Source organism: Siphateles boraxobius, unplaced genomic scaffold (assembly GCF_051911475.1).
Source record: "Siphateles boraxobius isolate OS27281-9 unplaced genomic scaffold, OSU_SipBor_1 18, whole genome shotgun sequence".
In the NCBI taxonomy this organism is placed as follows: domain Eukaryota; kingdom Metazoa; phylum Chordata; class Actinopteri; order Cypriniformes; family Leuciscidae; genus Siphateles; species Siphateles boraxobius.
In genome coordinates, this window is record NW_027508788.1 from 6,748,828 (window position 1) to 6,770,853 (window position 22,026).

The window sequence follows — 22,026 nt, forward strand, 5'->3', positions numbered from 1 at the left end:
AAGGACACACACACACACCACTTCAAAGGATTTAAGCGTCAAATAGGGTCTAAGCCGCTGCCTCTGCTGGAACGGCAAAATCCCACAAATAACATTCAGATAATCATTTTCAGTCTTTTCGTTTAAATCTTACAGCCCTCAGAATAGAGCTTGAAAAGCTAAATTGACATGGTGGTCAAATGCTTTTTGGGTTTAAAAGTCTGCTCCATGTCACCTGTTATTCACCATGTGAGCTCTAAACACAAAGGGTAGTGCTGCATACAGAACGACAGATTTCGAATCATAGGAAAGGGAAAACAGTTATGAGGAGATCATATGTTCATGGGAAGCTGCTACTCATGAGGAAATCTCAATTACAAAGTGATACAAGTTAAAATAAAATGAGTGCATTTTGTACTAATCCAACAAAAATTGTGAATAAAGAAGGTGCTTAATGTATCTGATCATTCTCATGCTGTCACTAAAAAAAGATGGGAAAATTAAGTTTGTTCACACACCATTCAGGCACGACTTGAATGCAAATAATAGCAAGTTACGGCCAAACTGCACCGAGGATAATGAAGGCCTACAGTAAACCAAGCTGGTGCAGGCGGTCAGTGGGGCTCGGACAGATGGGTCCTCCGCTTGAGAGTGGGACAGCTTGCTCAGTAATGGATGTAGAATGAGATATGGGGATAGAGTCTGGCACAGCTAATAGTCATTTAATCAGCTGCAGCTGACCGGCACATGGACACCATTTCTGATGCCATGCTGTCTCAGAGCGATCCAAACCCATCAGCCTTCACCTACACACACCATCACAACACAGGCAAGGGCTCACTGTCCTGTACAAATAAATAACACTGAAAAATACTTTTGGATCAAAGCAATGGCCTTGAGAGTATTTCTTGAAAGTGTCCTGTCCTGAATGTGACATTTTGGAGGCATCATGCACCTATTATATATATATATATATATATATATATATATATATATATATAGTTATAGGACCTGTTTACACCTGGTCACATCTGCTTTTTAACTGGTCAGATAGATCTGATTTGTAAGAATGATTCCATTTACACTAATATAAATCCAATCTTCAACTCCCACACTACATGCAAGTCAACGAAAGCAACAGATATGAGCTGCATCTTATTGATTCACTGGTAAGAATATTTAGTCTCACTATTTTTAATGAAGATTATTGTGTTTTAAGCGTTAGTGACTTACTTTCAGTTTCATTCGCCGCTGTTTTCACGTTGGCTTGCGTGTTGCAGTAGTGTTGTCATATCTGATTATAAAATGTCATATAGCCTATAACACGCTCAATTTTTTTTTTTTTACATTTTGTGAGAAGTAAAATTTACATATGTGGTTTCACCAACCAGATGAACAAAAGTCTCAAAGGCACACATCCCCTCATGGTCATAATGCTTCTGGTCACTAATGGAGCACCAGCGCATACAAAATAGCCTTTGTGGAAATTGAACAGGACGCCCAAACCAGCCCACATTCATATGAATTGGCTTGTGCAACTTTAATGCACACTGACAGGTTAATTACGTCACAATTAACTAAATGCCTAACAGCCGTTCTACTAGTAGCGGTGTGATTGAGTTAATAGAGGGGTATGGCGTGACCTGTGTTTACCGGTGGCACCAACCCCATTTGTGAGAGTGACAAGCTTGTGGAGGGGTTGAGAAGTGGAAGCCTTTGGGCACATTATTCGGGTATATTTTCAGATGTGGGAGAGAAAGTGTTGGAGGGGGGCGAGGGAACCCGAAAAAGCGCTCTTTTCTCTTTCTCACTGTGCAAAAACACAGCCGTGTTTCTCTATTCCTTTCTCTCGCTGTCAAAACTATTTCTGGCTTCAGAGAAGAAAGTGTTTACTCTGTGGCCTGGTTCACTGGAGTCACGCCGTGTTCCCACCGAGCAAATCCACCGTTCTCTCTCCAAAATGGTTTGCATATTTTCCCTGTAACACAAGACTTAAAAAGGACCAGAGGAAATCAAGAGGGAAGGGGGAGCCGTTGCTATTATATGTGGATTTACATGCAGTCAGCTGCTCGGCCAGTTCAAAGAAGGTGACAACTACACCACCGTCTATAACAGCTTCTGTGAACAGTAAACTAATAATGGATGTGATGTTTTGAGGTGGAAAGTCCTGGAAGCCTAACTGATTCATCGATAGAGATCTGATTGAGGAGACCCAGGAGCTTCATGGTCAGTTTCCTGATAATAGTTTTGTCAAAACACAATTCTGAGTTTCCCCCCCCCATCTCAAATCTTCCATCTAAACTGTCACAGCAAATAAAGCACCTCACAAAAGTTTTGTGGAGCAAATAAAGCACATCTCTCGGCTAAACATCATATCAGGGCTTCAGATTGAAAAGAGACTTGCCGTTTCACACCCTGTAAAAATCAATACCCCTTATTTAAAATGCACAAAAACACACAAAGACCCCTTCGGCAGTATTTATGAGTGAATTTTTCATTGCAGTCCCTTGAGATAAGTGATTGTGGAGTTGAAGTCTCTTCAAATTGGGCTGCCCTTTTAAGTAGGTCAGAACTGAGACTCCAGTAGCACTGGGGTTGTGCGTCAACAACAGCACATGATGTTGTTTTTCTCTCAGAGTCCTGGCACCAAACACGGCCGACCATTTATGCGCCTTAACCAACCTCTCCAACTGTCTAAAAAGCCCCTGACGTCACAGGCGGCAAACACCTCGCCAAGGAATGCCATCAACACTGATCAGAGTCATTCGAAAACCACACTGTAAAGTTCAGGTATATTACGAGCCATTTTCAGCTGACTCAAATGCTATCCAATCTATGTTCTTGCTGCACAGAAGACGATTAAATGCTAAATAAATAGAACATGTCAATAATTGGCCAAAACAAACACGATATATCAGTCTAAAATTTTACAGGCTGTATACAAGGGCCCCTTTTTCTTCCAATCAACATATCACAGCAGCTGATTTCTCTGAGATCAACAGAAATGAGACGAGCCTACAAAGGGATCCATTGAAGTGGCGGTGTTAGTCTGGAATGAGGCAGGAATCGTGCCGACCATCTAGAACTCAAACAAGTAAACAAAAGGTCTTTTAACTAAGATTTGAACTAAATTTTAGATATTTTAGTACTCAAGTAAAACTTTTGAAGATACTTGGCAACAATGACCTTTATACACATACAAAAACACATTAAAAATGTGTATTTGTGTGAAAAGTCTCATGCTCATCACGGCTGCATTTAATTGATCAAAAATAGAGTAAAAACAGTAATATTGTGAAATATTACTACAATTTAACCATTTTCCATTATAATAATGTAATTTAATCTTGTGATGGCTAAGCTAATTTTTTTATTAGCCATGGAAAACAGTTGTGCTGCTTAATATTTTTGTGGAAACCGCGATAAATTTTCTCAGGATTATTTCATGAATATAAAGTTAAAAAGAACAGCTTTTATTTGAAAAAGAAATCGTTTGTAACTTTATAAATGTCTTTACTGTCACTGTTGATCAATTCGATGCACCCTTGGTTAAAAAAAGTATATAAAAAAGTAATTTGACAGACACACTGTATGCAGGTGGGGAAAAACTGTTTCTATCTTTAATAGTCAAAATTAAACAAATTCAATATCCCATCAGTCAGGACTCATTCTATCGTGCCTAAGTTTGTTGCCGTTTTGTTATTGATTAATTCAATCATTGAAATTTATCTAATTTTCCATGAATGGCTTTTCTTTCGTCATTTATGCATGCAGGTCGACTTCATGGGCAATTCTCCTGATAGCGTTACAGGAAATGACCGCTGCTCCCTGCACTTCAGCCTTTTGCCAGACAAGCTGCCAACTTGAAATCCGAGACCTGGATGTTTACAACAACAAGAAAACTTTGTCCATCATAAACACCACCGCGCCAACAGCCGTTAACTATTTATAAAGAGGGCACAACTGTGAGTCACACATCCACTAGTGATGGTGTTGGGACAGAGATGCGGTTTTTGGCCTGTTAAGTAACACTGTATGGATAACATAAGCATAAGTAGACGGCAGAGCAAAATCAGAATTGGCTTCGTTTCAAGGTTTTGTCACTCAGATATGGCTAAAAGTAGGAGATAACAAGGTGAAATAAAAACATTTCCTGTCGTGGCCCTTACGCCACCCTCGGAGTGTAGCAAAACGTGGACGTCTGCGGTGACGTTTTTCAGGAGAAAAAAAAAAACATGAAGCAAATGACATAAAATCTCCCAATAACTCACTTCAAGTCTATCTAGGCTGTGAAAATGAAGCATATGGGTGAGCATATTGAGGGACTGTGGGAAAAAAAGCCAGCGTATCAAACTAGCCATGCGTTATAGCACATTTAAAATATAAGCCTGGTAGCCACAGGGGAGGCTGGCCTCACTGCTGTTCAGGTCCCTGGCAGGAAGACAAGTTTCACTGCCCATTTTTTTTTTTTACTCCAGACTCCAAATCTATATTTAGCCGGGCTTTCCACTGGTATGCCTTTCTCTGATCGTTAGCCCTGTTTAACCCCTATTTACAATGGGCCCCATATTGGTCAAGGCTCTCGGGAGGCCCGGTCAGTGAGGGCATGGCAAGCCTTTTACGCATGTCTATCAAATAACACAAAGTGCACCCAACCAGCTCTGAGACCATGACCGAGCTGGGCTCGGTATATGGGATATTCGTGATAAATTCACAACGATTCTGTGAATCCGTGAATATCGATGATTTCAATGTGCATTAATTTGTTTACTCTTTAGACTAGGCCTAATCACACAAAATGAACAGAAAGACATGTTTTAACTCTTCGGGGTCGCCGATCACGCCGGCGTGATCAAGTTACATGACCAGTTTAAGACGTCGAAGCATAAAAACAAAGTCACGTTGAGCGTTGCCGTCCACTTCTGTCGAAAGTGCTGGCTTGAAATTCTATTTACTTTTTGTTTTGTGTTGATAGACCAAGTAAAAACGGAGATATGATCATTTAAACTTTATATAAAAAATACTGACGCGTTCGTAAAAGAACGCAAGATGGGATGCGACAGGCGTTGCATTTATTCTAATAACTTCGTCGGTTTTTGTCATAAAACAAAACGGAGAAAAATGTGTGAATCTGCTGACTCTGCTCTTCAGGCTGCACATTTTAGGGAATGGAGGAGGAGCCAACTGAGCTAAGACGCAAAATTGAAAGGCAGAGGATTTACGGAGTTGATAAAGATAGACATAGTATATACGTTATATATATAGAGAGAGATTATTGCTAGTTTTTGGAAGAGTTTGAGTAGATTTTGAGAGTAGTTTAGGAGTAGTGTAGATAGTTTAGGTAGTTTAGGAGTAGTTTAGGTAGTTTAGGAGTAGATTTAGCTAAACTGTTTTGAGGAGAGGCACAGATAAAAAATAAAAATAAAAAACACCTGATATTTGCTGTAAATAGTTGTATGTATAATTTGATTTTGTGTTCATTTTACCTATTGTATGGTATATTTGCACTATTGATGAACCCCTCTTACTCAAGGAATGAAATCCCTGTAATGTAGATATCTGTGTAATTGTACATGAATTGTTTTGTAGAGTTTCTAAGCAAAAAAGAAAAGAAAAAACGCCTATTGCCACACTTGCTTTTTGCTGCATATAGTTTAATTTTATCTCAATTTTACATTTTTTATGTTGTATTTGCACTATTTGGGAACCCTCATACTCTGGGAATGTAAGGCCTTAAATATAGCTCTCTGAATAATTGTGTGCACAACATTTTTTAAATAGTGGCTGAGCTAAAAAGAAAGAAAAAAAGCCTATGGCTACACACGCTTTTTTTTTGTAAATCATATTTTTTTTGTATATAGGTTGATTATATCTGAATTGTACCTGTATATGTTGACATTTACAACTTGTGTTTACATTTTAAACCTTTTAAAATGCTTCATTGAGCATGTTTGTGTTTTTTGTAGTAGAAAAGCTATAATTTTTCTATTCGGATTTTGTGATTTTTGTGTGATTTTGGGTCCAGTATGTTGATAGAGTACATCAAAGTGAAAAACTAATTGTCTGATCATATAGGTGATGTTGTGCTGAAAAAAATTATACCAAACATTGGTATGGTAAACATTTTTTTATGTTACAAAATTTAAAAAAAATAAAAGTACTCAAAAACGGCCAAAATAGCCCAAGACTCCGAAGGGTTAATAGCAATACTTCAGTAGGAAAAAAAAGCTAGTGAGTGTTAATATTGATGATATTACTAATCAAAATGGTCAACAAAGGATATTTTTGATTTAGTCAACGATAAAAGCAAAGAAAAATGTGCAAAAATGATTTCAATTAAAACATACTGCTTATTCACATAAGAAGATAAAAACGCTGAGATACTAAGTGCACTAACAACTATGTTTTTTAAATAAGAAAAATCAAACAAATAATAAAAAAGACAATTTAAGTTTTATTCTTCTCCATGAATGAATTCAAAACATTGATGACTGACTGATTCAATATGTTGAAAACCTGCCTAGATTTTAGAAATAATTATTTCCTAAATGCAAAATTTGAACTTTAACACATTTACTTAAAAAAAGTAAAAATATATATTAAAGTAGTAATATCATAATGTTATTTATTTCTGTGATGGTAAAGCTAAATCAGCAGCCATTACTCCAGTATTTAGTTCTAAAATGCTGATTTGGTGTGCAAGACACATTTCTTATTATTAACAATGTTGAAAACATTTGTGCCGATGATAATTTTTGTGGAGATGGTGATCGATATTTGTTTTTCAGGAATCTTTGATGGACAAAGTTCAAAGGAATTTGAGATACTGTAGAAAACTTTTCTAACAATGTCTTCATTGTTACTTTTGATCAATTTAACGAATAAAAGGAATAAAAGGGGTTTGCTGTCTACCTGACCCCAAAATTTGAATAGTGGTGTATATACTCAAAATCAGCAAAAGACTTAATTTTTTTTGTTATATACCAGCTCTAGGTAGCTAGAGTGTTTGCGGAAGTCAAATATTGAAGCCACAGTGAACTGGGTTTAAAATTACTATTATATCAGTGATTAAGAGTGTGAATTTTAAACTCGTGGCATTTTGGCAGCGATAAAACCTTTGCTTAAGTACAGTATGTTCACTTATGTATGAAAGCTTAATTCGACAAGCTGTATTATTGACTGTACATTAATTATGTCAATTTCAAGTACCTAGTTCCTAAAGGTGGTTCAAGGCCTCATGGGCGTAATGAATCATAAATGTAATGCATTAATGGTGCTTTCTATACTCAAATTGATCTAAGCAAGCCAGACTGTTATGATGTGGAGTGCTAGACACGTTAGTGCTAGAACATTCTCCCAAGGGCAGATAGCGAGGGCTGTCTGGAAAGTGAGGAGTCATAGCATGGCAGTGTACGGAGGGCCACATGCATCAGCACAGCTCTTGTGACCAGCAACCCAGAAGAGGTTATCATATCAGGGTCAGCTGCACCAGCGCATACCTCACTCAGGTTGCCACCAAGAATATAAGCAGAGGAGGAAACCGGAGAGGTCTTCCTTCCATGCCACAAATTTTTTTTAAGGGCACCTAGTAAACAAAGATTTAACCAAGCCTGACCACGACTGCCCTGTTTCCCATAACTAATAATTTGTATGAATAGAATGACAAGCAGGTATGTATGTGCGTAATTGTTGGGGTTGGTTGCCAGCTTTACCCCATAGCTGGTGGCTTGCCTTTCACCTCCTCCAGTAAATGTTTATCTGTCACCGCATATCCCAAGAAGTTGTTGGACACCTCTTCAAACACATGAAGAGATTCAAAGCTTTATCCGTTTATAAATAACCAAGGTTGCCGATTGTTTACCATGTTCTCCAAGTAAACGCACACAGCTAACTTTTAGTCCTAGAACGCAAATGGTTTACAATCTGACATTCTGTATAACATTGCTTGTGCATGCTTGGCTAATGTTTGGGGACAAAACGTTCACCAAAAGAGAGTTAAATCTAAAAAAAAAACTTAAAAAAAACGGTCCCACTTTATATTAAGTGACTTTAAGTACTATGTACTTACATTGAAATTAATAATTTGATACAATGGACTTACTGTGTACATACATGTTTTTACATTGTACTTATATTTTAAAAATACCAGCATGTAATAGCAGCTCTAATTAATTTTAGTAATTGCATTTTTAATTACACAGTTGACCCTATACATATATCTTTATAATATTATAAAATTACATACGTGTATTATATTAATTGTAATCAGATTACTATTTTCTTTCTTACTAAATCTAAACTATTCAACATTGCATTTATTTATGCAATGTTGATAACATTTTAGCATAGTAAATAACAGATGGAAGATATATAAACTAGAGGAATTTTGTGTGTGTATATATATATATATATTATATGTAACGGTACATGCATTAGTCCTGAACCGTCATGTCATGGTCATAGTCACCGTTCGGTGCAATACGTTCGACGAATAGTCAATCACAGGTGATCCACACTCCAATGCAAAAGATGGTGCGTGGGGTAATGCAATGCTGTTTGCTTACTGCCACAACAGGAAGAAAATCAGAGGAACAAGAGTTCAGATGGCACTTAAGAGCCAGTAGCCTATACACTGAGTTTCAATTCATTTTTGTGATAGGCTCGAATGGTTTTTACGCTGTTATAATCAGACAAAATCATTTTGCATTGTGCCAATTTGTCATGGAATTCTCACTACAGTCCAGTGATGAAATATGTGTGTCCTGGAAATGCGAAGCCTCAGGTGCCGCTTCACTCACAATCTCCTAGTGGAAAGGTGAAGTAGAAAGATGTAGATGGCACTTTTTCCGTGACTTCTGTGTACTGTTACACCCGTAATGTATATACACAGAAATGTTGTGGGAAAAGCAAAAAAAAAAGTAGAAAGAAAAGCTAGAAATTTAGGCACAGTAATAATTTCTTTCATTTCTCTCATTAAATGTCTTTCAAAGGATGTGAGCCCTCAAAGACAAACTTCCACATATAGTAGCAGAGCGCACGTTTGAGTGTGTTTGATGTGTGCAGTGTGGATTGGTGTTTGTGCTGCACCTGTGTGGATCTGCCGGTGGGCCTCTAGAGCATCTTCCTTCTGGAACTGAGCTCCACACTGGTCACAGACGATGGCTTTCTCACCAGCTACAAGAAAGAAAAAAACAAACGCATAAGTTATTCAATCTACATCCTCCTGGGGGTCCTCGAGTGCTGCATGGTGTCATAGCTCTTATTTGAACCCCAGGAATAGTTGAAATGATTCAGTGCCTGTGAGTTAGAAGTCTGCTGGATTCGCTTGAATAAAACTCGCTGGCAAAAACAGTGCGTTTACAATGTGTTTTGGAGGGTACATATGCCAGACGCTGATTTTCTGTGCACCGTGCATTTTAAGTAATGCATCATAACAAGGATTTAGCATTCAAGGCACTCTTTAAGTAAAAATCACACAAACGTTGTCAAACTATTCAAAATAGAAAATAAAAACAAGAAGCCATGCATTTGACATCTGCATAGCAAGATCTGATGTTGCAACAAGACATGAGGAGGAACTGCGAGACCACAGGATGTTAATATACCATCTGATCTATAAATCAGAATTAAGCCGAAACACTATTGCATTGCCAATTACACTGTATTTATCTGCTCAATCAAATGGGAGTTTTAAAAAATTTTAACAGAGCTGTCAGCTCTCATTGTTGTGTCTTACGACCTTTACAGGCACAACAGGAAGTCATAACTCAGAAAAAAAAAACTAGCCAAAGTCCATTTCGCAACCACTGTAAAGTTACAAAACGTACTGTACTCTCAGTCAGTAGGAAACAGGTTTTTTTTTCTCTAGCAGATGATGCCACTCAGCAATAAAGTATTACATGTGGCACAAACAAGTTCCTCTTAAATGGCTAAAGAAATCAAACACCACTATTACAGTACCTGTGGTCACTTCATGCCACTAAATGTTGCACATAAAGTGGAACTTTGGAAGACAAACCTCAGAACCTGTTACTTTGGTGTATTCAAACTCAATTTAACACATCAATCATGAAATACTGTATCTCGCCTTCTGCAATAAGTGTTGAGTCAATTGAATGTTAATTTTAAATTAAATTAGAATTCAAGTAGCAAAAGGATGCAGACTTTCAATTTGAATGTAAGGAAGTATAATTAAAACAACTGAAATTCAGAGAAATTCATAATGACAGACAGAACGCCAAACAGACAGACAGACAGAACGCCAGACAGACAGACAGAACGCCAGACAGACAGACAGAACGCCAGACAGACAGACAGAACGCCAGACAGACAGACAGACAGAACGCCAAACAGACAGACAGACATAATGCCAGACAGACAGAACGCCAGACAGACAGACAGAATGCCAGACAGACAGACAGAACGCCAGACAGACAGAACGCCAGACAGACAGACAGACAGACAGAACGCCAAACAGACAGACAGACAGAGTGCCAGACAGACAGACAGAACGCCAGACAGACAGACAGAACGCCAGACAGACACACAAAGTCAGAGACACAGACCGACAGAGACCCAGACAGACACAGACCGACAGAAAGACCGACAGACAGAACGACAGACAGACAGAGACCGACAAAACGCCAGATAGACTGAACGTACATACGTCAGACAGACAGACCGTCAGACAGACAGACCGCCAGACAGACAGACCGAACGTAGATACGTCAGACAGACAGACCGCCAGACAGACAGTCAGTCAGACAGACAGACAGACAGTCAGTCAGACAGACAGACCGCCAGACAGTCAGACAGACAGACAGACAGCCAGACAGACCGAACTTACGTCAGACAGTCAGACAGACAGAATGCTAGAATGCAAGACAGACAGAATGCAAAACAGACAAAACGCCCAGACAGACAGACATACAGAACCCCAGACAGACAGACAGAAAAGACAAACCAACAGACAGAACACCAGACAGATTGACATTTGGCCACGAAGCAGGAAGGTCCAAGAACTAAAGTAGCTTGAGATAGAGGACCAGCGGGACATTGATCACCACTTTAAGTGGCAGAGAGGGAGAAGCCAGACCCTACAACCCACCCCACAACATAAACGACAGCTTATTGAAGCAGGTCATTATCTCACAGGGGGTGACAACATCCAGCCAACCCAGCAGGAGCATGCTTCCAGGCCCGGCAAAAGTCATGGAATTAAAGTGATAAATTCTAGCCTCTCCCTCCACTAGCGACTTTCTTGTTAAGCATGACAGAAAGAAAGAAAAAGGAGAAAAAATGTATTATGGAAAAAACACCTCTCTCAAATTTGCCAGCAATCAGACCCCACTTTTAAACCCCTTCCCACCAAAGACAAAAAGAGAGAGGAAGAGCTAGAAATAACTGCCTCTCCAGCAAAAAAAGAAACAACAACAAACAAAAAAAAGAGAAATCGCTCTCTAGCAACTCCCACTTCCTCCTTCCTTCTCTTGAAGTTGCCACAGCGATGCCGAACCTGAGATAATGGGTCCTTACACAACTGTGGCTCCCAACAAGTGGAGGAGAGGTGCCACGTGCCAAGGGCCCCGTTCCTTTTTCACTTCCCTTCTCTGAACGTATTGCACAACTGACACCCTAGGATTTACTGTTTCCAAGGAGGACGCAGCGTCGATCGGTCTTGTTTGCATCGGCTGTGCACATGAATAAAATGAAGCGAGTGCAACCGGAGCCTTTTTTACGGGAGCTGCGGCAAACATCCAGCTTCAGATTACCCAGCAGTGGGGCCGTGCTGCCTTTGTTGATGAGTCCCTGAAGAGAGTGATACTAGAGCACAGCTGTAATGGAAAGACCTGTGAACAAGCACATTGTCTAATGCTATAAAGGTGGATTCTCATCACACACTCTGATCAGACACCCCCCCTTGTCACTTGGAAGCAGGAACATGAGTAGACAAATACAGCACAAAAAAAATAAAAAATACCCTTGCTGTTCGGTGAGCCTACACAAATGCGTTATATAAGACAGCACAATCCGTAAAAAAAAAAAACAGCTAAAAAAATATCCATATAAAAAGGAAAAACAGTGCCGTCAGAACAATGAGTACAGACAGCGTGCTCTCCCTTTTCCTTTAGCGGTAACGAGCTGTGCTGTACAGTTTTATTTACACTGTCCTCTTATCAGTCACAGAACAGTACGGAGACTGCCAATTGGAAAGGACAGCCAGGAACTGTGTGTTCCCTCACGACTAGATGTGTACCGCAGGCAGAGCAATTTTTTTTATCAACCAAGACAAAAATGCTGGGAGACTGCCAGATTCCCCTCTTAAAAATGCACACATTCACGCAAGCATGCCGGTGTAGACGCATGAATGAGTTTATTTGTATAGCGTTGTCAGGTGAGCCACTGGCTCTTAAAATTAAGCATTTCGGAGCCAACTGACTTTTTTAGTTGCCAAAGTACAGAATCGCTTGATATGGATGGTTGTTCAGAAGCGCTTTTGTTATATCACAATCTATTGCAGGGATTGAGTGTTTACATGTACGTATGACATACACACACACGCTGGCATTTGTAAAAGCATTTTAGGAGACAAGTATTAGTGTATACATTTTTTAAACTGATTTTACAAAGTCTAATAATTTATTGAAAATTCTATTTATTTTGTTGTAACAAATTTGATGAATTTTATGTTTTATGTTACGTTTAGTCTTATGTTCAGTCTGACAAATCTAATTGTACACATAACAGTAATGGGTCTGTGTTCATTTTCAACCAGACATAATTGAAAAATGGTTCACAGTTCAGTAAAGGAGTGCGTTGTGGAGAACTCAGTAAAGGCTCTGAACGATTCGCAGAGCAAATGATTCTGATTCAAACCACTAACTTCATTGAAAGTATGTTTAATGAATTGTTTAAATTGAATCATTAACAAGAACCATTCATAAGGCATTGTGTGTTGCATTGGACCAAAGCTTTAATGCCTTGTTATTTGCAAACAAAAGACACTTTAAAATGTGATTAACTATAACTAGGGTCATCTCACGTGACGATATCGGACGAAATTACATCTAGATCTATTAGTGAAAATCACTGCATCTATATTTTCCCTTTTTTTCCTGTAACCGTACACACGTACACACACACACGTACGTACACACACACACGTACGTACACACACACGTACGTACGTACACACACGTACGTACACACACACACACACACACACACACACACACACACACACACACACACACACACACACACACACACACACACACACACACACACACACACACACACACACACACACACACACACACACACAGCTTGAGAAATAGAGCAGCACAGATTTAATTTCCAGACACTATACAGTAGATTACGCTCAGAAAATGAAGAGAAGTGAGCTGGTTAATATTTATATAGCCTTCACAGAGAACAGAAAGAATAGCAAAGGAGATAAACACTGAGGATATCTAGGCTTCTTCTGATAGCTTCACGGTCTGGTGCGCAGACAGAGGACGTCTCGGGACAGACCAAAGCAGACAAATATTGACTTGCTAAACACACTTTCACATCAAAGACGCTTCTAAATTTATCTGCTCAAAATGAGCAGTGTTGCACATTCATTCACTTGTTTTTTAGCCTGCATTAAAGCTCTTAATCCATTTTGCCAGTAGACCAATTTATCTGGCCAGCAGGTCAAACTCAGTCCAGCTCTTTTTCTCTCTCAATGTACAACTCAGTCCAGCTCTTTTTCTCTCTCAATGTACAACACAGTCATTTCAGCTGTCTAGCCCCAGATATACTCAGGGCATTTCAGTTCAAAGATGCACATACACATACAAGCTGGAGACCTATTAGTAAAATCCAGACGGATGCCTATGCAGTGTGTGGGACTCATAAACACACTGGATTCTGTCTAATCCACATGCAGAAACAAAACATACCAGCAACAGTATAATGCCTTCGTATGACCCTGGTGTGCAGCAGGCTAACCCTTCCACTGCAACAAAAGGTGAAAGGTTCCACGTGTTTTCCTCTTCCTTTCTCGCCTCTATTTTTTTTTTCCTTCAGGCCATGGTCCCTTAAATTATGACTCTGGGCAGCTTTCCCAATGGTATAGTTAGAGGACAAAGGGCTTTCAGAAGTGGAGGAAACAGGAGCTGGGCTGGGGAGGAACCTGTGGGGTTAGCCTGGTGTGAAGTGGCAGGAAATGAGTGGAGCCTCTAGCATCTCACCATAATTTGCCCTGTATTTAAGCTGCCACCAAAACTGAGGTGGGATTCTCAGAATTGCTGCCTACTGCATTGATGCCAGCACATATACAAGGTGAAGTTGGCCAGTATAAAGTACATGATATGGAGTCAAGTCCAAGTCTGATTATTAATTACTTTGGAAACACTTTAAAAGTAAGATTTAATTCGTTAACATTAGTAAAAGGGTTAGTACACCCAAAAATGAAATTTCTGTCATTAATTACTCACCTTCATGTCTTTCCAAACCCGTATACCATTCATTCATTTTCGCAACACAAATGAAGATATTTTTGATGAAATCCAAGAGCTTTCTGACCCCTCCATAGATTGCAACATTATTACCACTTATGTTGTAAGAAGAAATTGTTGTTGAATAAAGTCGCTATTTCTGGTTTTTTTTTGCCACAAAAAAAGTATTCTCAATCACTTCATAACATTAAAGTTGAACCACTGAAGTCGCATGGACTATTTTAATGATGTCTTTACATTTCTGGACTTTAAAGTGGTACTAACGTTGCAGTCTATGGGGGATCAAAAATAGCTCTTGAATTTCATCAAAGATATCTTCATTTGTGGTCGGAAGATGAACGAAGGACTTACGGGTTTGGAACGAAATGTGGTAATTAATGAAAGCAATTTTATTTTTGGATGAACTAACCCTTTAATACATTAGGTATTATGAGCTAATAATAAAGAACAAATTTTATAGTACCGATTAATCTAGTTTGATGTAAATTCCACATTACACTACCGTTAAAACGTTTGTGGTCGGTAATATTTAATCATCTCTATTCCGTGCCGACTAAAAGTTAAGGATTTCGTGTCAATAGAAGAAACCGTTTTTGTATACCGCAGCAGCAAAGTTGAGGCATGATGCCAAAATGACTATTAAGTCTTTATCTCTACAATGCCTTGACATATTGACACCATTCTGTATTTGCGAAACCTATTGGTCGAAAGTGATAATCCATTAAATCGTATTTTTAATTACTATTTATATGATTTCTCAACCATTTTGCCTAAAATTGTCTTTAATTGCTCCTTGCTGCAGTTGGTCTGACACTCCCAGCCATGTTGGCATGTCTTATCGCCTTCTTGCGCTTGGCCCCAATAATTGCTGCTTGCAGCTATATTTTGAAATAGTAATAATTTGTAACATTATACATCTTAATTTCCTTTTTGATAAATTTATTACATCCTTGCTGAATAAAAGTATGAATTTATTGAAAAAACACTCACTGCAAACTTTTAAAACGGTAGAGCATAACACATTAACGTTTCTCATTGTATATTTAACCAACAAATTCTATAACCATTAACAATGAAACATTGTATATTTATATTTACTATTACTATAATACAATCATTTACTGTATTATACTATATTTACTATAATATTATAACATTTACCTAGATTAATGATGTAAAATTTGTTTATTTTCAGTTCATGACATCTATTGCATTAACTAATTCTAACGCATCAAACCTTATTGTAAAGTGTTATTACATCATATATACACAACAACTAACCAAGCATATTATAAAGGTAAAGAGTAGGGATGGGTCATGATAGATGACTAGGTCATACGCATGGAGAAAGACATATCTGGCTGTGTTTAAGCATCTCGTGCCATGAGAGTTGCATGTTTTAAAACTGCTTTACTCTACTAATTGTTCATGCAACCCAGAGACAAGTCAATTTTGAAAATATGTACATGTGAAAGTAAAGAATAAAAAAGGTGTTACGTAAAAAGTTAGCATGCACACAGAGAAAGTAAGGGCAAGAAATGATCTGCCTTTGCTCTGCTGCCTGATCAATACCTGTGAGGCCGGCTGAAAGCATGCCGATACCTCCAGCCCTCTTTTATTTATCACAGGAGAACCTGAGAGCCTGACCATGCGTTGAACCCTTTCCCCAAACGACCACCGAAACTTCAACCAACCACTGGATGCGACAATTGAGCCATCTTTACAGTGCTGTAAATGCCTTTACTGCTGGGCACAGAGCAGTGGGAGGCCGGTTCTGCTCTTTCCTTATTTGCTTTTCATGAGCAGGGAGGGTGAATCCAGGTCCTGAAATATAATTGCATGAGTCCACATCAATTTAACAGTGGTTCTCAAACTGTGGTCCATGGACCACTAGTAGGATTCCTTGTGGTTCATGAGTAGATTGACTAAACAAAAAATAAACTAACTAAATGCATTGAGTGGGTTAATTATCAATTTTATGTTAAGGTCAATCATTTGAAAAATTGATGTCCCACTGATGTCAAGTGACCTCCAATGAAAGGAAATAGAGAGTGAATGCGTCTCAAGGCAGATACGAAAGCAGAAATGAAATCAAATTGGGGGAAAAAATCCTAGGCCTTCTCATTTTAAATTATGGTTTGAGTATTTAAAGCGGTCCTGAGCTGTGACAGCGATGTGAGAAATGCTAACTAGTAACTGGCAAAGTGCTAGCACAGTAAAATGAGTGGTACAGAAGTGCTAGGCAGTCAGTGTCAGGCTGCACATAGTTAACAGAGCCCATGTATGCTCCACAGGTCAATAACCTGTAAAGATTTAACATTTAGTGCCCATTATTTCCTGCTTTCAAGTCACACATTGTCAAAGGCACTCTCCAGTTTATTAAGGTCCAGGTCAGGAGTGTGGGGGAGGGGCGACGGGCTACACAGCAACCTATGGGACAGCAACTAGAATGTAACCACATTGTACAGGTCATTTCTAAACTGTTCCACACTTAACACAGCATGCGAGAGGTGTTACGGTTTCCAAAAACAAAACATCGAATTTTCAAAAGAACAGCAAATAAGGCAGCAAGTTTGAGTGACTCCAACATGGACCAAAAGGAACAACCGCATGGAACGCGGTGCACAAACAAAATCCAACAGAAAAAACAAACGGAGTTTAACGGCTCTCATGGACAGTCATTTACATTTGTTTATCACTTGATTTAAATGGATTCATCTGTGAAGAAAAAGTTAATCAGCTTCAGATTCAAGAATGGAAAACAATCAAATTGCAAACTTTGTGGCGTATTTTGTTTCATGAATAAACGGCCATTAGCTCAGCGTGCCAAATAACACCAGCTGGCCCTGATTTCTCTTTCCATTAGGGTCACAAGATTTTTAATAATTTTAAGACAGCAGGAACCATCCTTGATTTAAAAAAGTAAAGGGGAAGAGAAAGAGGGTGATGGCAGAAGAAAAAAAAAGAGGAAAAAGTTACTTCCATAAACTTCTTTTCTACACAAACGTCATCTGCGCGACACCCCCTTTAACTTCCTCACTAAAACCTTTTACCATGTCCTCACTCTCGTTCCAGATCCACTGACTTCCTCTTCATCTTCTTTCGCTCTGCATCTGCACATTCAATTTCTGTACAATCACAGTTACAATCTGCATTGACTAAACAGGATATTGATATAGCTACTAGCTGCAAACCTTCTGTTTTTTAACAAGCTCCTATTGGAAGCACTATTAAATAATATGATGTTTTTCCACAGAACATTTTTTTTCCCACAATAGCCCCACAGTGTCTCAGAAGGTTTTGCCCTGTCAGTAGTTGCCCGTTAAACATTAATTACTTGTGTCGCCGCAGACAGTTTCAAAGTGCCTGAGATACAGGTGTTTTTCTTCAGCGCTGAAATTGTTTGGATGGCCCGGTATTAGTATTCTGATCCACAGACGTGTTTGCAACAGTAATAACACAATATCCACGGCTGCTTTTCATGTTGAACCTCCCAGTGGAATGGATAGCATAAAAGCAACCCTTGTGTGTCCTGGCTACTTCCAGATGGGACTGCTTTTATCTTTTCTTTTTTTCTTTTACATGAAAGCGCCGTCGGCAGATCTTTGCTTAGCGTCTGATTCACTCTTCAGCCAAAATATGAAAGTTTCAAAGAGTATTTCATAAGGGAGCTCTTCCATAAATGGGATTCATAGCTTTTTAATCTGCGCTAAGAAATTGATCTAAAAGTTTCCCAAAGCAATCGACCGAGCTAACGCAACACGATGAAAAAACGTGCCTTGGAGAGTATTTACTTTTATTGCCATTACGCAGAAAACAAATCATATTTCATCCAAAATATACTACTTGCAACGCTGCTCTCTATGTTGTACTGACCCACAAATAAACAGAGGAATAACAGGATTTTCTAAGGTGACAAACAGTTCGGCTTACAAGACCTTTTTTTTGTTAGTGCTAAGGGGGGTGGAGATGATGTCATTAGACGTCAAAGCATTCAAAAATAAAAACCTCACTCCTGCCACATTTACTCAGAAAGAAAATATGGAAACATGCTGTACACATCTATACACGGATAATATAAGATGTAAGGATCTCGAATAAGAAGCCCCCCGGGGGGAGAGAGAGAAGGGCAGGCGGACACAGATTTGTTTGAATGGGATAAGCAGAATTCAGGCATTTATCACACAACAGCACACACTCTGTCTTCATGGCCTCAGCCGAGATAAAGGCCAGGTGAGGCATCGGTGGGTGGCGGCACTGAAGGGTTTTGACATTACTGTGCGCGCGCATGGCTTTGAATGTGTGTTTCACGCTAGAGGGCCCCTCTTAACCTGCACCAGTGTGTACGAAGCCTCTGCCGTAGAGGTGTGCCCGCTCGCTTCACTCAAACTCAATTGGACTGGCACAGAGCGTGCCAACACATTCCACCATTTATTTAAACTCTAGCAGCAGATGACCATCTTAATCTAAATCTAAAACACCGTCACGGAGGAGGTGCCGTTAATGTCCTCACAATTACGAGATTGCGCTCTTTAATGATACTTAGTAAATAACTTTTTTATTCACGGATAAAAACATCAAATTTAGAGACTTACAATCTAATGTATGGCTGAAGCTTCCACTTCTCAAAGCGATTTCACCCAAAAATCATTTATTCACCCTCATGTCATTCCAAACCTATATGACTGTTTCTTCTGTAGAAAATAAAAGAACATCTTTTGAAAAATGTCTGCGTTTTTGTTTTTTTCTTCATTCAATGAATGTCAACGGGGTACACTATTGTTTAGGACCCCATTGACTTTTTGTGCAGACAAACACCGTTAAAACATTCTTCACAATATCATTTGTGCTCAGGAGAAGAAAGAAAAGTCACACAGATCAATTCTAGGGTGAACTATCCCTTTAATATTGTTGAAAGACTTTTACAATGTCTACTAAAGCAGTGACATGAGTTTTGATGAATGGTTCATGAATGGGTGCACTGTCCGACTGCTCGGCACTCGCATGATGGTAGGAACTGTCCGAATATGATCTGAATGCAAAGTGGACAGTGATATGATAAATCCACAAAGGATGTCATGTCTGCTCAGTGGCCCATCAGGCCTGCCAGAGCGGGTCCGGCCTCAACGATGAAAGAAAAAAACAAAACAAATCCATACTGGCCACAGGCTCCTCTCCAATCTATTTTCTGCTCAGCTGGTTTTAAATGAAGTTATTATGACTCATTAAAATGCCCGCAAGCTTGTGGAAGTCGGCCAATTACAATTTAAATTTAGCCTCCCCTTACAACCCCCCTCCCCCTCCTCCCCCCCCCCCCTCCCCTTTTCCAGCAGCCCCCTCCAACACACTACCAGCAACAACACACCACAGCATTTTAACCACTGGCTCACAACTGCAATCAAAAGCCTTGATCTTTGAACACAAACAAAGCCCAATAAACAAACAAATCGTCATTTTTTCCAGGGACTCTGCCAGTGCTGGAAATCTGGTGGTGGAATTGCAGCTCTTTTACCAAACTGGTTTAAATCAGCATGACCTAAAATGCCCGCAAACCAAGCTTGACTGATGTGTGCGGTTAGATCTGCAGGACTTGCAGAGTGGTATCACTCTGATGTTGATTAATTATTAGCCATTGTTGTGAATGAGTGACGAAATCTTGATTAGGTCAAGCCATTCCCTCATATGTATGTCAACAAAGCAGAGTTATCAGTGAGGTGAAAGCAATTGCGCCATAAAGATTTACCATGATATAAACTGATATAAAACTGAGATACGGCTAAAAACAGCTTTCTAGATTGGATTGCGTCCAATGTTTGTTAGCGCCGTAAAACAATAAATGGGCCTTTCGGTCAGACACCATTAAGAACCCGGTCCACAAGGTGTACAAATTTGACTGCAATATCCCTAAAATGATAGCCATAATATAATAAAATAAATAAATAAAAATAAAAGTTATTTAACACAATTTAAAATGAAATGATAAACAAACAAATAAATAAATACTGACTGGTCATATTAAACCCGTATTTATTTATTTAAGGTTACTCGAAGGGGTCAAACATTTTAAACTCTATCAGCTTACAAAATTAAATTATAGATAAATAAATACTGGTTATATTAACCAGTATTTATTTAAGGTTACTCAGTGGTTTTTTTTATTAATGTTTTAATAAAAAACACAAAAATATAGATAAATACATTTATTTCCAGAATTATAACATATTATAATTATATAATATGAAGGTGTCATGTCAAATGCATTATGCCAGTCAATTTATGTGTTGCCTTCCCACCGATATCCCAACATTCACCAATCATGGAATAGTGGCTTCATATCAATTCTAAGCCACCTATCTATTCCAATGGCAGCACACAGGAACTTCCTTGCTGTAGTTGCACCTCTGTGTTTCTCGCCGTATTTTTCAGACTTCTTGTGCGTGCGCATATTGCATGTTTGTGTGTGTTTTGCTGTACCGCTCTCATTTCCAGCAGAACAAATTAATCTGTGCCCTTCCAGCTACGCTCCCTTTTTGACAGAGGCTGCTCAGAGGAGAGAAATGATGAAGCAAATCCAAAATTCAATCGCCTGTGTTCTGTTTTAGAAGGCACACGGTGTACTGTACAGCCCATAAAACTCCCAAACAGCCTCCAGACGCTGCTGCAATCACCCTCCATCAAAACACTTTGTCTCGCATACAAAAATAAGACCCGGCATTGAGCTGAATACCAAATCAGCCCATTAGAGCACAGGGGCACTTGCTACTTAGCAACCAAAGGGATTTAAAGCTGCAATACCCGACAACAAAGGACTAAGATCAGGATCTTTTACAGGGTATTATAGCTGGTGTGAGCTTATTCCATGTTTTAATCGAAAAATGTTAACAAGATGATGGCTGCAATGAAAAGAGGCAAAGGAATGAAACAAAATACAAACATCCTTAAAATGGAAGCATCATTTAAAAAAATTTTTTTTTTAAATTGGCATTGCGATGCCGTGTTTTTCTTCATTTGTCCGGGGAAAGTCGTAAAAAGTATTGAGACATATTTCAAATATGACAGGATTTCAGAATTATGTGTATTTCAATAATAACCAATGCAGAACCAAAATGTTCCATTACTCTTGAGAGTAAGAAATTAAACTGCTAAATGCATTGTAATATCAAAGTTGGCCTAATTAGATATTTCTTTAATAGTAAATTATTTATAAAAGTATAATATATTCTATAATTTAAAGGTGGGGTATGTGATTTTCTTTTTTGACCATTTTTTCAAAATCACTTGAAATCCTATTCCTGACCCACTTGCTGGCTGTAAATTAGAAGCACTGAAATGAAAATTAAGCAATTTAATCATCTGTGGAACGGGCAGGACTCGAAAAACTCCAGCCAATCATTTTCAAGACCGTCTAGAATCATTGGACAGAGAATGCGTCACTCAAACGGTCTTACCATGCCCCCCTCCCCCACCCCCCTCTCGCGCGTCCCGTTCGTGCGCATACTCAAAGCTCGTGACCCAGTCACAGGAAATGCAAGTCGCCCCGGTA

General features: G+C 39.0%; 1 protein-coding gene across 4 annotated transcripts in view; it reads right to left on the minus strand.

Moving 5' to 3' along the window:
• The window catches only part of zbtb16a (zinc finger and BTB domain containing 16a), a 129,355-nt gene that overhangs the window by 43,516 nt on the left and 63,813 nt on the right, over positions 1-22,026 (minus strand). For all 4 annotated transcript variants that reach the window (XM_077233178.1, XM_077233176.1, XM_077233179.1 and 1 more), the window contains exon 4: positions 9,067-9,153. In XM_077233178.1, coding sequence (XP_077089293.1) covers positions 9,067-9,153 — 87 coding nt within the window. The remainder of the gene's footprint in view (positions 1-9,066; positions 9,154-22,026) is intronic.